Here is a 13,223-nt window from a genome sequence, read left to right as displayed (position 1 = left end):
CCAGCACACTGCAGGGCCTCATTGAAAATGGACCCTACATGGAGTTTTGTGTTTATATCCAGAGGAAAAGAAGAAAAATCTGTGCCCAGTGTCTAGTGGGTGTTTACCTACACAATGTCAAATTAGAGGGAAAAGTAACAGAAAATTAACCGTGTGGTAGTGTTGTCTTTGTTGTTAGCGGTGCAACAATAAAGCTGTCGCAGGAGAGTTTGCAGAAATAAGGAGGACCCAGCTTTCCAAGGAAAGTTTCATTAGACCAACAAACAAAGCTAAACCACGCTTTCACAGTTGTGTTAATGACAAATGCAATTTCACAAAACTCACTCAAGACCTCATATGGCTCCCATCTTTTCCTCTCCAAGGTTTTCCTCTAGTGCCTGTATCCATCCACGCCGTGGCAAGGAAAAAGTATTTTGACGACAAGTGAGTAATGTTCCAGAAACCTCGGCAAATAAACAGAAGATGTTTACATTTGCGCTGGGCTGTGTGCGGTAGAGTGAGAGCGTGCAGGCGCGCGTGTTTTCATATGTGTGTGCACGCATGTGTATTTTGGGAGGCTGACAGCACTGACTGATATGTTTTTCCTTCTGTAGCTGTTGGATGAGTGTGGAGACCCATCTGCTCTACGCCATCCACGGCCCTATAGTGGCAGCACTTCTTGTAAGTCTGCTAATCCACTGTTTCCGCACAGAAAAAGCACGAAAAACTAATTTTACATGATGAGTCTTTATATTTTTGTATTCATTTAGAGTTTAATTCATGATTTGTTTTTTCTTTTTCTGTAGGTCAATCTCTTTTTCCTGCTAAATATTATCAGAGTTTTGGTTACCAAGTTGCGAGATACGCACCGGGCAGAGTCCAACATGTACATGAAGGCAGTGAGAGCCACCCTGATCCTGGTTCCCCTGCTGGGAATACAGTTTGTCATCATTCCCTGGAGGCCGGAGAACCGGCTGGCTGGTGAAGTCTACGAGTACATAATGCACATACTCATGCATTACCAGGTAGGCACGAGCTGCAGCAAACACACAGGAGCTCAGTTCAGAGTAATCTAACAACGACTTGAAAAAGGAGGCTAGTGCAGCTTCACTGCCCTGGGGATTCAGCCGTTTTGCACCTCGGGCTTAAATCATAATGACCTTGGAAAAAAGCAATTAAATTATTGCAATAAATATGCTTAGCATGAGCTTTACTTTATACGGAAACCTTAGTGCAAAACTGAGACAGTGTACAACCTAGATTTGTCCGTACCCTTGGGCTCCCCAGGCTCACGATGCTGATTTTTAATTTTGCATGACTGAACTTTTACGCCCTTAAAAACATCGTTCTCTGCCCTGTGGTTGTTATTATCTATTCATGTGACTCCCTTAAAAAAACATTTGGGTTCAACCATAGCTTTGTTTTATGTTTTAGAAGATTCTTAATTTACTCCTTCCCCCATAAAGACGACATTTGAAGGAGGTGGGCGTGAAATACGACAGAAGCCGCTCAGTTCAGGAAAAAGAAATGAGGGTTGACCCTGGTAGGCATTCACAGGGGAAAGAGTTAAACAATCCATGAAATATTTATGGCCCATTAGATAATTCTGTTGTTGCCCCAATATTTCTTTGTATTCTCTCTTTAAAAGTTGCTTTCCCGTCTCACTTCTATAAAGTCACACCCTGTAAAAAATAAATAAATAAATAAATCATGTGTCTAAGCAATTCCTTCCTCCAACGGTTCAGCAGATGGCTGCACTGTCTGAGACTACTTCTGTTGTGATTTTTTTTAGATGTAAAAAAGCAAACTGAATTTACTAGAAAATAAATGATTATCTCCTTTTTCCATCTTTGTTTCAGGGTTTGCTGGTGTCAACCATATTCTGCTTCTTCAATGGGGAGGTAAGGGCTGTCATTTAGTTAGCTCATTAGCTAACATTAGCGCTGCTCGCGTGTCATTTGTTGCTAGGTGTAAGAAGGCAGTAAGGGGAGCTTACGATGCTCATTTCCAATTCCATATTTCTATTTTTGGATCCTACTAGAGTAGTGTTGCAAGATTTACAGTTCAAAATCATTTTTATTTATTTTATACTCGCCTATTTTACTGCTCTCTGGGTTTCCCAGTATCTGAAACAAGCTGCGTTAGCTCCTTTCTTCCCTCTCTCTCTGAGCCAGTTTTCTTCTTATATGCTAGCCCTTCCAAAAACAAGTTTTGAAAAGGTGGTGGGGCTGCTGTGCTCGCAACCCGCTGTGTGTCTGACACAATTGGTTCACTTTAATCAGTAAGTAATTAATAAATTAGCTTTAGCGGAAACAAAGGGAAATTAGCCCCAGGACGAAGCTTGTCTTAGTCTTTAGTCGCTACGTGTAGCTAAGCTAACATGCCTGATTATGAGTATCATATTTTTATTTAAGCGTGGTATCAATCATAGCGGTTTACTTCTGGCAAGAAAGTGAATAATCCCCCAAATATCTGAGAGTTCCTTTAAAAAATATTGTACCCCTGTGCCATGTTTGACATCATAATAGCGTAGTTTTGATTGAGCAATTGGCCTTTTGGAAAGGTCAAAAAAAAAAAAAAAAAAAAATCGAATTTCCCAGAGGAACCCACCCGAGGGATTAATAAAGTTCTATCTTATCTTATCTTATCTTATAAAACCGCTCATCCCTTATGACATTATGCATGACACATCAGACTGCATCAGGTAAAACATTTTCAAAATTTGTTTTCAGGTCAGATCTCTTCCATCTGTATCGAGAAGTGACCCATGAATACCAAACACAGACTCATAGTTTTGGTTTTGGCCTTGAGTACGTGGGTAAAATAGCTGTAGCTTCGCAGAGATCTCTCCAAATTCCAAATGTAGCAGGTTATAAAACATTCCTCCGCTTTTTCCTCTTCTGAGACCAGTCTGGTGCTACAATAGTAAAAGCAGAAGGGTCATGTCAGGCGAGGAGTAAGACACACTTTATAAATGACTGTGTGGTTTCCAAGCTCAGCTGAATATTGACTCTTCTTTCTTCGTTCTCCTGTCAGCCTTTCTAAGCCTGTCTGCAGCTGTCTGACAGCAGCATCCTTAACTTGATTCAAATGCTTCACCAAACCGATGAGCTGGAGTTGCATTAAACGCAGACCTCAGGTTAATAATTCTGTGAAGACCTCACAGCTCTCCAGACTCAATGTGTGAAAGATGCTTTCAAGCTCAAGTCTCCACAAGGGTTGTAACATTAGAGGACACATTTCAGGCATTTTGCTAGTCCACACCAGTGTGTAAATGGCGCGTAGACATCAAGCAATTAAACAACTATTTAATTGCTATTATCTGTAATATTTAATTAAGGCGTTTAATTAAGAAATATTTATGCTGTAAATTGTGTTCCCCAAACAAATATTGATGCTTTTTTATGAGGTGTTTTGTTGCAATAGTGGAAAATACTGCAGAGATGCACAAACTATGGAAAACATTAAAGCCAAGTGAAATAAATTTGTATGGATTGGTCTCCTGTGCTTATCACTTCACACCATGAAAATAGTTTTGGCCAGGGTCCTATTTCTAGCCAGAACCTACTGTACGGTCCCATACTGTGAGGGATGTCATTAAGAGCAACCATTTACTGTGCAGGCTCTGCCCTCATGCAGTCCTTCAGAATGCAAAGCAAATGATGTCTGTGTGCAGAAGCACTAAGAATTTTACTGTACAATTCTTCTTCTTCTCCATTTCACAATGAAAAAAATACTCCACCCACAGTACACAGACATCCAATTAGTGGGGTCAGGTTAATTGTTGAATATAATTTACCCATAGGTCTGAATGTGAGAGCGAACGGTTGACTGCCAACCTGTTCAGGGTATTCCCTGACTCTCGCCCTATGGTAGCTGGGATAGGCTCCAGCACTCCCCCGCGACCCTGATAAGGATAAATGGAAAATACTATGGGAATTTAGGATCTTGATATTTCTTAAAATAATTGTTTTCATCTCCAACAAAATCTGATTTTTACAATGATGACTTTAGCTACAAGAGGCTTTGGTGTCCCAGAGAAAGGTGCTTTTCCAGAGTTGCTTGAGTTTGTATAACAAGCAACAACCCTGAGAAGGCAAAAAAACCCCCACTGTGGATCTGTTATATGTACACTTCTTATATTTGGAAGTTGTTGCTGTTGGCCAAGCAAGGAGTGCTTGATGGTTTTGTTAGCAACAACAAAAATCTCTGGAAGACAGTGGTGGATGATCGTAGGATCCTTTCCATGATAAAGAAAAAAATTAATTTCCCAACATTTTCCAGGAGTCAGGCAACTTTCCAGGAATAGAACAGCCTGATTAGACTTTGCCAAAACACTTTTAGAAACCAGAGCAATTTTAAAAAAGCATTCTTTGGAGAGATGAGAATAACACTTAAATCTGGCAGGAGGATGGGAAGAAAGAAATGCATGGAAAATGCTTGGATCGGCAAATGATCCAAAGCATACAGTATACCATCACCTGTAAAACAATGTGGGGGAAATGTGATGGCATCAGCTTGTATGCTTTTTCATTGCATATGTTTTGATTTGTCACAGTAGGAAAAATACATCCCACTTTGGGAATTCCCTGCTTTTGTCTGTGCCGTTCCATTCTTAAGGCTTACTGCGGCACCTAATGGACATGAGACATCTTGAAGTCCACCTGTGCTTTCTGTACTGTGACAAGGCAAACACGTGCTGTGAACATGTTCACTCACTAGTGTTTTCATTTTTTGTGAGTTGAGAAAAGACAGAAGCAGAATTCTGGAGTGTAACATTTTAATTTCTGCTTAGGTTAAATCAAATCCAATTTATTGGTTTGTGTTTCAACAGAAGCACCTCACACGTGAACAATGAGCCAAAACATACAGTGAAAGCAACATGGAAGTTTTGGAGGTCAGGAAGTGGAATAATGTGTTTGCAGAGTGGCTGCGGTATAAGCCTTCACAATAATCAGTGAAACTGGCTACACCAGGCATAGAGCCAGGGATCACGCCTCTGCAAACATAAAAATAGACCAGGCTTGATTCCCCCCCTCCAGTACCGACACTTCTGGGTGTCAGAACTGACGACAGCTAGCATAAAGGAAATGACTCCAGCATCAGATTTTATTTTGCTGATACATCTGCTAACATCATCCTAACTCACACATATCACACAAACTAGGTAAGAATCTTAAAGTTTCACAGAATTGTGGCCCCTCAAAACACTGGAAGCATTAAAACAAAAGCTCATCGTGGTGTTTTTGTGACTCACGCAGCCCTATGCCAACCGCACGCATTCCACAGCACAATGTCCACGCTAAGTGTTAGAGCACTTAGCATGAGGTGTTTGGCAAAGAGGACCTAGCAACCCACTGTCAAGCTCTGTTTTATGCATCCAGCTTGGAAAATATGTCACTTATTAACTCGTACATGAGCAGACAGAAAGCAGTCTCATCACCGTAAAGGATGCAAACAATTTGTCAAACACAATCAATGCATAGGGCATACGTGTAAAGGGTGAACACACGAACTGTCACAAGGGAATGCAGTGGTTTGTTTGCTTCACCGGCATAATGGCCAATTCATGCTCTCTTAATCAGGACACGGGTTTCCTGGGCTGAGTTCAATTCTTTTTTTTTTTTATTTCAAGGCCAAACTACAAAGACCTGCCTTGTTTGTTCAATAGCCCCATTGTGAGGTTAGGTCAGTGAGACAAACAGCTTTCAAACTGTATTTGTGACACCAAGCACGACGTTCAGCATGAAGCTGTAAGACTCAGATGCTCATTTGTCTCAGAATGACAATTAGTGCCATAATTTATATCATTAGATCATTCTGTGTTAATGTACCCACAGTAATTACAGTGGTATTAAGACATGACTGAATAAAATGATTACCTTTGCACCGTTAGTAGTTTGTGTTTTGGGAAGAAGAAAGATTTCTACCATATGCTGTAGACAACTTAGCATTCATGTAGTGTGACGCTAATATTGGTTTCCACGAAGAGTGTCACGGCTGGCGGGGTGAGCCGTGTGGTGTTGGAGGAAAAGGAGGACCCAAAATGCGGCAGTGACTGATGATTCGAGTGACGTTTATTTACAAGTGGTGGAGTGGCAAAAACAGGCAGTGAGGCATGACAAAACAACTGAAGAAACCTAAACTGGGAGAACTAAATGACAAACCTGAGAGCATACAAAAGGGGTGCGGGGCAGAGAGACGCAGAGACAGGAACGAAACACCATAGAACGCAGACGAGCCGACAACGAACACAGACCGACACCCACTAAATATACACACACAAGGTAATCGGGTAATCACACACACAGGAGGGAAGAACAGCTGAACCCAATACACATGATGACCGGAGGAGACAAGCTGAACACAATGACAACAGACAGAGACCTTCAGAACAAAACAGGAAATCTAGAACCCGAACCGGACACAAGGGGGGAGGACACAGAATAACTAGAACAGAGGAAAATAATCAGAAAACACAAAACGCTGGGTCAACGACCCAGCACCATGACAAAGAGTTGCTGTTGTTTGTTCAGATGCAGCACCAGCGGCCAGTCTGCAGGGCTGCTGCCTGAAAAGTTTGAATTATTTGTGATTGTTATTGTAAAGGAACACGCAGGAAGACTCTATTGACAAAAAAATAGTTCCATATTTCCTTGTTATTTCAATGACCTCATAGTTTCTAAGACATATCAGACACACGATTCTCAAGCAAGCTGACAGGGAAAAGCACTGCTGAATTTTGGACTGGGGCGAGATTGATTGAAGTTTCTGCATGTAACGCTGTGACTAATGATCGCATTAAGGCTTAAATAGAAGGATTATGAAGGGTTACGTGCTATAAGTCACGAGGGTAGTAATGGATTTTGTGATGACACAAATGGATTTGGTTCACAGTAAATTAATGTGTTTAATGCGTCAAATGGTTGCAGCAAGATAACAATGGTTGTCAACATGCCTATTCAAAAAGTGCTGGAAGATTTGTTGCTTATATAATCACTACAGTCATATTCTGATCATTTAATTGGTGCAAAGCCTGAAGAGAAAGAAGTTGTGCACTTTGTTTTTTAGTCAGGATGCCAGAAAGAGAAAATTGTATGTACCCTTTGGGATAATCATGGTCATGTTTTCATACCTTTGAATGGCATCGGTGGAAAGATGCCATTTGACTGTTGTTAGATTTAGTAGGTGAAATGTGTGGAAGTAAGTTTATTTATAACATGATTATAGATCACTTCATTATGTACACCTGTTCAGCTGCTTGTTGCTGCATATATCTAATCAGTATTTAGACACGGTCTAGACAACCTCCCAAATTTTAAATTGAGCATCAGAATGGGGAAAAACGTAATTTAAGTGACTTTTAATGTGGCATCATTGTCACTGCATCATCATTGCTTGTCTACTAGGAGTTTCCTACAAACCATCTCTAGGTTTATAGAGAATGGGCCTGAAATGAGGAAATACCCGGCGAACACATGCCTTGTTGATGTCAGATTAGAGGAGACTGGTCAGAGTTACAACCAAGGTATGCATAAGAGCATCTCTGAAAGCACAAAATGCTGATACTTGAGGTAGATGTGCTTCAATGACCAAAGTAGAACATGCAAGATGTCTTAGCTAGACCATGCTCCTGTCAGATAGGAAGAAGAAACCAATGCTACAATTTGTGCAAGATCACCAAAATTGGACAACAGACAAAAAATTGGAAACATGTTGGCTGAGTGTCGATTTTTGCTGCAGTATTTGGATAGTAAGCTCAGACTTTGGTGTAAACAACAATGATGCATTGATCATGCCTTGTATCAATAGTTCAGGCTGCTAGGCCCCCTTACTACCAGCTGAGCACTGTTTAAATGCCACCGCCTTTCTGAGTAGTGTTGCTGACCATGTCAGCAGCGTACCCCATCTTCTGATGGTTGTTAAGGATAATGTACCATGTCACAAATGTCAGTTAATCACAAACTGGTATCTTGAACATGACAATAAGTTCACTCACTCATCAAAAAAGCTCAGAGGAATGTTCCCAGCCCCAGGTTGACTGTATGCCACGACAAATTAAGGCAGTTCTGAAGCAAATGGGGTTCCTGCCCAGTACTAGAAAGATAAACCTTGTGTATTTATCTCTTTTTATAGTGAGATGATCTGGCCACATGCACAACCTGGCCACCCCCGCCCCCCAAAAATGGATATTTACATTTTATAGCTGTCATCTGCTAATGTGATTGAAATTTGAGTGGCCCACACATGCTGCAGTAATAACATGCACATCAGTTAAGATCATTGTCAGTTGGATCAGTGTTGTCACAAACTTCTCCGACTCAAAACACAAAAACAAAGCTAGCAGTGAAGTCAAATAATTAAATTAGATGTAAAATATTATTATTAAGGCTGCATTTGTAGATATGAGACACTAAACTACCTTTTTTATGTGCTTGTGTGACATCCAGGTGCAGGCAGCTGTGAAGAGACAGTGGATGCAGTATAAAACCCAGTGGGGTCAGAGACGAAAGGACCACTGCTCGATGCGCTCCACGTCCTACACAGCTACCTCCATCACCGAGGTACCCGCCTTCATGTACCATCACGACTGTAACACCGAACACTTGAACGGGCGCCACACGGAGGACTCTGAGCTGGTGGCGCTAAAGTCGGGAGACACGTACGCTTGAGTAACGCCGAGGATAAAATGCGTAGCGGTGGAAAAAGCCGAGGACGAGCAACAAAGTAAACGTACAGCAAAAAGAAGAAAATGAATTCAGTTCACCTGCCATATCTCAGCGATTAAATCTCCGGGGTTTGCTCAGCTCAGGAGGATGATAGAGGCCTGAAAACAAAAAGCTCATTGACGTGGATTAGCTACAAGGCTGACACTTTACTTTACATTGCTGTTGCAGCTGCTTTTTCAGAACTTTGATGTTGAGAACTTGTGACGTAAGGAGAGCTGCTTTTGACATGTGTCAACTTCCTAAAGCTGCTAAACTGCGTGTGCCCGCTCGCAGTGATGGAGGCTTGCACTAGTGTGGAAATAACTGTGACTGTGTGAGGGTAGCAAAGTTTTCTTTCTTTTCCTGACGGTGCTGAAGGTGACAGCGATGATGTAGAGGTGAATAATGACTGCAATGGTGTTGATGATGACTATCAAAGAGAAGTAGACGAACCAATCATTCCTAACCTCACCTATACCAAAGGGTACTGTTTGGTGGTCACGACCGCGGGGGGGGCGTACTATGTCCAGCTAAGCACAGGTGCCATAAAGCAAAAGACACGGACGCAAACACACACGCAAACGTCAGCAAACCTCATCGACCTGATCAAATGTGCCATGAAAGAGGTCAACTTTCAGAAGACCCTCTCCGCTCCAACCTCTGGAATTGTGTACATAATGTATGTTCACCATGTTTCATTTAAAAAAAAAAAAGTGTTTTAAATGTTTTAAAAAGATTTTTGTTTTCCCCCCACCCACACTTTCTATCAATGTTTTATCCTTGCCGATTCCCTAGTACGTGCTCAGTAAATGTCCCGTGATGCTGCATTCCTGACTGCTTTGTTGTTATGCAGTTGCTGTATTTGTGCCGATGCTGAAGCTCACAGGGCTGTGACGCAAAAATGCACACACACGAAATACTTCAAAGCTAAAAATAAAACCGTTCTGTTGAGGCCGAAGAGCCACCGGAGTTGATCCACTGTGTTCTGAGTTATGATTCAGTCAGCTCTGCCAATGATTCTAATTTATCCTCAGCCATCCTTTGTGAGCTCATGATGTCTCTAATCTGTCACCTGCTCTTATCTGGGAAAAGAGAAAGGCTCGCTAAAGATCAAATCCAAACTGTATGCGCACACTAAACCTACCGATGTCTTAAATGCATGTTCGCGTCTTTGTCACGGTCTTGCACAAACATGATGTTTAAACTCATCCATCAGTGGTCCTAAACACGTTCCTATTACTCCTCTGCCTTTTCTTTATTAGGCTTGGTTAAGGGTTTGTTGAAACCTTAGTAAATGCTGTGTCTTGCATTTATCTGTGCAAGGTCCTTCAAATCTGGTCATTTTTTAAACTGCATGTCCAATAAGAGACATTTCAGTTCCACCAGATCAAAACATTTATATTTCTAGAGCATGTAGCCAATGGCTATTAAATCCTCTGGCTGCTCACATTACTGTGATTTGTTTTTGCCTCCTTAGCAGCAACTTCTCTTTGCTTACATTGTCAAAATGGAAAAGCGTTCCAAGTTGAGCTAAATTCTTGGTAAAAGGCATGTAGAAGTAACATCTTATATAATAAAGCTGGTGATACTCGGTATCTTTTGCACTTTTAGTAAGCAGAAATTCAGCAGTGCGTCAGCGTGAGTTGTTCTCGCTGGCGCTCGTGCTGATTTCTCCAAAATAAAGATGTACATCTTTTAACATGTAAACACATTTACTTATCTAGTACTTTAAACTAAAGGCTGAGTACTTGGAGGAGGGGGAGACCTCGAACCTTTTTAAAAAAATATTACTCAAACAGAGGTTTGCTCAAGAGTTGTCTGCCATATTGGACGTGATACAACCACCGATTGTGAAGTGTGTGTTCCCCAAGTGCTTAGCAAGTGATTGGCTGTCACTTGGTGAAATCGAATGCAAAGAGCACCTGAGCACCTTATGATTGCTGTGGTGGTGATCAAACTGTTGTGGTCACCTGTAAATTTGCAGACTGTGTTGTCTACAAACACTCACTTTTAAACCACCAACTAGTAGTAATGTAATAAGACTTGACAAAGTGGATGGAGAGCAGAGAATGTTCCGCTCAGTCAATTATCTTTATTTTTCTGACAAAAACAAGGTGATAACTAAATAAAAACTAATGTACGAGGGCAAAAACTATGTTGAAACATGTTGACATTTTGCCAACGAATAGAAATAGAATAGAAAAAAAAAATCTGAAACGAGATCCAATCAAAACTAATTACATTTCTTTTCTTCGGGAGGGAGACTAGATAGTGACGAGGAAGAGAAGCGTAGACTTATGGACACTTTTTGTATTTCATGTCAAGGAAGATCAGACGTTTTGTAAACCGTGTGGAGCAACTCAACAAACTTTTAGACTTTTTATTTTAGTCCAGCTTAGATTTAGTCTACTATAATCTTATAACATTTAGTTAACTACGACTAGACTAAAACTAAATTATGTTTTAGTCAAAAGACTGTGACTAAAATGAAATCAAAATTTGATGTTGAAGGTTGACCTTCAAAGTAAATGTTAGCGATCCACCCAACATGTTTCTGAAGGCTTTTACTGTGAAGGAAAACGGTCTTTGCTGCCAGGTTGTGTCGCACTCTTTGCACTTTCACTGCTGCTCAGAGAGTTGTGAGTGTTTGTGGGCAAGTCAGTGTGTTGCATGTAACTACAGGCAACCAAAACACAAGTTTGTTGCCATGGAGTCACTGACCAGGCTGTAGGCCTGTGTGACTGGAGCCTTTATCACTTGACTCTGCACTGTCATCATGTTCATCGCACGCCTAAGGTGGCAGACAAGTTAAAATCCCAACCTCAATACATGATGCCTTTGATCATTTTAGAGATTAGTTTCAACTGTGAACAAAGAATCACTATTAATAATTCTGAAATCACAAAAATCAATTCAAAGGTGTTTAAAAACTAAATTGGCTACACACATATTTATATAATGAGAAAACATTTTTACTGTCATTTTATGTGTACGTGGTGCATTTGTTGAATGTGTGCTCAATTTTTATTTGCCTTTTCATTGTCAACTGTTGGGCACCACCTGTGAGAGATTAGAATAAGAAAAAGCTCTAAATATATCTAATCTTCATAGACATTGTGAGATCACTGTCACTATGGATAAGAGATGCTCCACAGGTATCCATGCAGAATAAGTTTGTACATTGTAATGATTGTAAGAATTGGCTTGTTGATATTCATTAATCTGTAAGTATTTGCTTTCTTTAATCAGAGGAAAATCATATGAATGCAGACTATTTAAAAAAAATATTTTCATAGCTATATAGGAGATTTATCTGAGTACATCTGAGCACTCACCACTGAGAGCGAATCACACAGAGTCACTCATGAATCAGTTCAGAAAATCAAATCATTTTGATGAAATTACTCAAATCAGGGATGCCACTATTTACTAGTTGTAATGGCGCAGCTTCTCTACAGTACATAAACCGCACGCTGCACAAGCTGAATGCATTCAGTCCCTTTTCATGGCTTCACCTGTCAAATCCTCTTACAGCCCCCACCCCTTTGCATAAAACAGACATTGGGATATGTTTCATATTTCAGTGACTTTTATGTTACCAGCTGGCTGTAAGGAACTAGGAAGGACCGTAGAGAGACAATCATGATGGCAGAATAGGTTTTACTGATTCAAATGTTTTAGTATGAGAGAAAAATTATTTATTTTAGTATGAAATACATCTTCCTCTTCATTTTTATTATGGTGATGTTTCCTGGATCTTGTGCACACTGTAAGACATATTATTAGTGTTGTGGATTCTGGATTCTATATATTTTGTATGTCTGTTCATGCCCATGTAAATACAAGCAAACACTGTGTACATAATAGATTTTTGCACTGTGAAATTCTATGATGATTATTTTTGTTACCCCCCTCCCTTCTCATTTATTTTTGGCTTGTGTTTCTCTCTTTCTCCTTCTCAGCTTGGACTAGCATCATCTCAGAGCTGATAAAAAATGTATTTTGTAAAAGCCACAACGATTGGTGTTGTTTTTTTTAAATCTTCCACCCATTTAGCACAACAACAGAGACATATCATTTGGTGTCGCTCTCTATTTCTTGAGCAATCAGCAAAAACAGAAAGCTGTGGCGTGAATGTAAAAGGTAGAAAAAGATGAAAGCTAACAATCGGAAAGTGGACAATTTTCAGAGTCTGATGACTTAATGATTAAAAAGCGTGCTTTGTTTTGTTATTTTCGTAAATAATTCGGTAAGATTATCGAGTTTAAAACCTTTCTGAAACAAACTTTGTTTTCCAGCAATTCTGCGAAATTCTGTGTTGATTTAGCAGCTTACTCGCCAACACTTTCTCCTGTCAACATTTCAGGGTTGAGAGAATTTGTTTAATGAGTGTGCAGGGAAAACAGGGGAAGTCTAGCTCCATGTGGTGTCTTGCCTTGTGATTCCTCAAGGCAGTGCTGGCAGCGCTTTAAAGGTTCTGCCTGAATTACATAAAAGCATCTGATGTCTGTAACAGGAAAAAATCCACTGACATGG

At 40.4% G+C, this 13,223-nt stretch overlaps 1 protein-coding gene across 3 annotated transcripts in view; it reads left to right on the top strand.

Annotated features, from left to right (window-relative positions):
- calcr (calcitonin receptor) overlaps positions 1–12,704 on the top strand; it is a 65,834-nt gene extending 53,130 nt beyond the window's left edge. For all 3 annotated transcript variants that reach the window (XM_004547927.3, XM_076879171.1, XM_004547926.6), the window contains 5 exons: positions 363–423; positions 594–660; positions 786–1,004; positions 1,839–1,880; positions 8,430–12,704. In XM_004547927.3, the coding sequence (XP_004547984.1) occupies positions 363–423; positions 594–660; positions 786–1,004; positions 1,839–1,880; positions 8,430–8,651 (611 nt within the window). In that variant the 3' untranslated portion in view covers positions 8,652–12,704. The remainder of the gene's footprint in view (positions 1–362; positions 424–593; positions 661–785; positions 1,005–1,838; positions 1,881–8,429) is intronic.
- Positions 12,705–13,223: the final 519 nt, after the last annotated feature.

Source organism: Maylandia zebra, linkage group LG22 (assembly GCF_041146795.1).
Source record: "Maylandia zebra isolate NMK-2024a linkage group LG22, Mzebra_GT3a, whole genome shotgun sequence".
Taxonomy (NCBI): Eukaryota; Metazoa; Chordata; class Actinopteri; order Cichliformes; family Cichlidae; genus Maylandia; species Maylandia zebra.
This window is presented reverse-complemented; position numbering and strand designations above follow the sequence as displayed.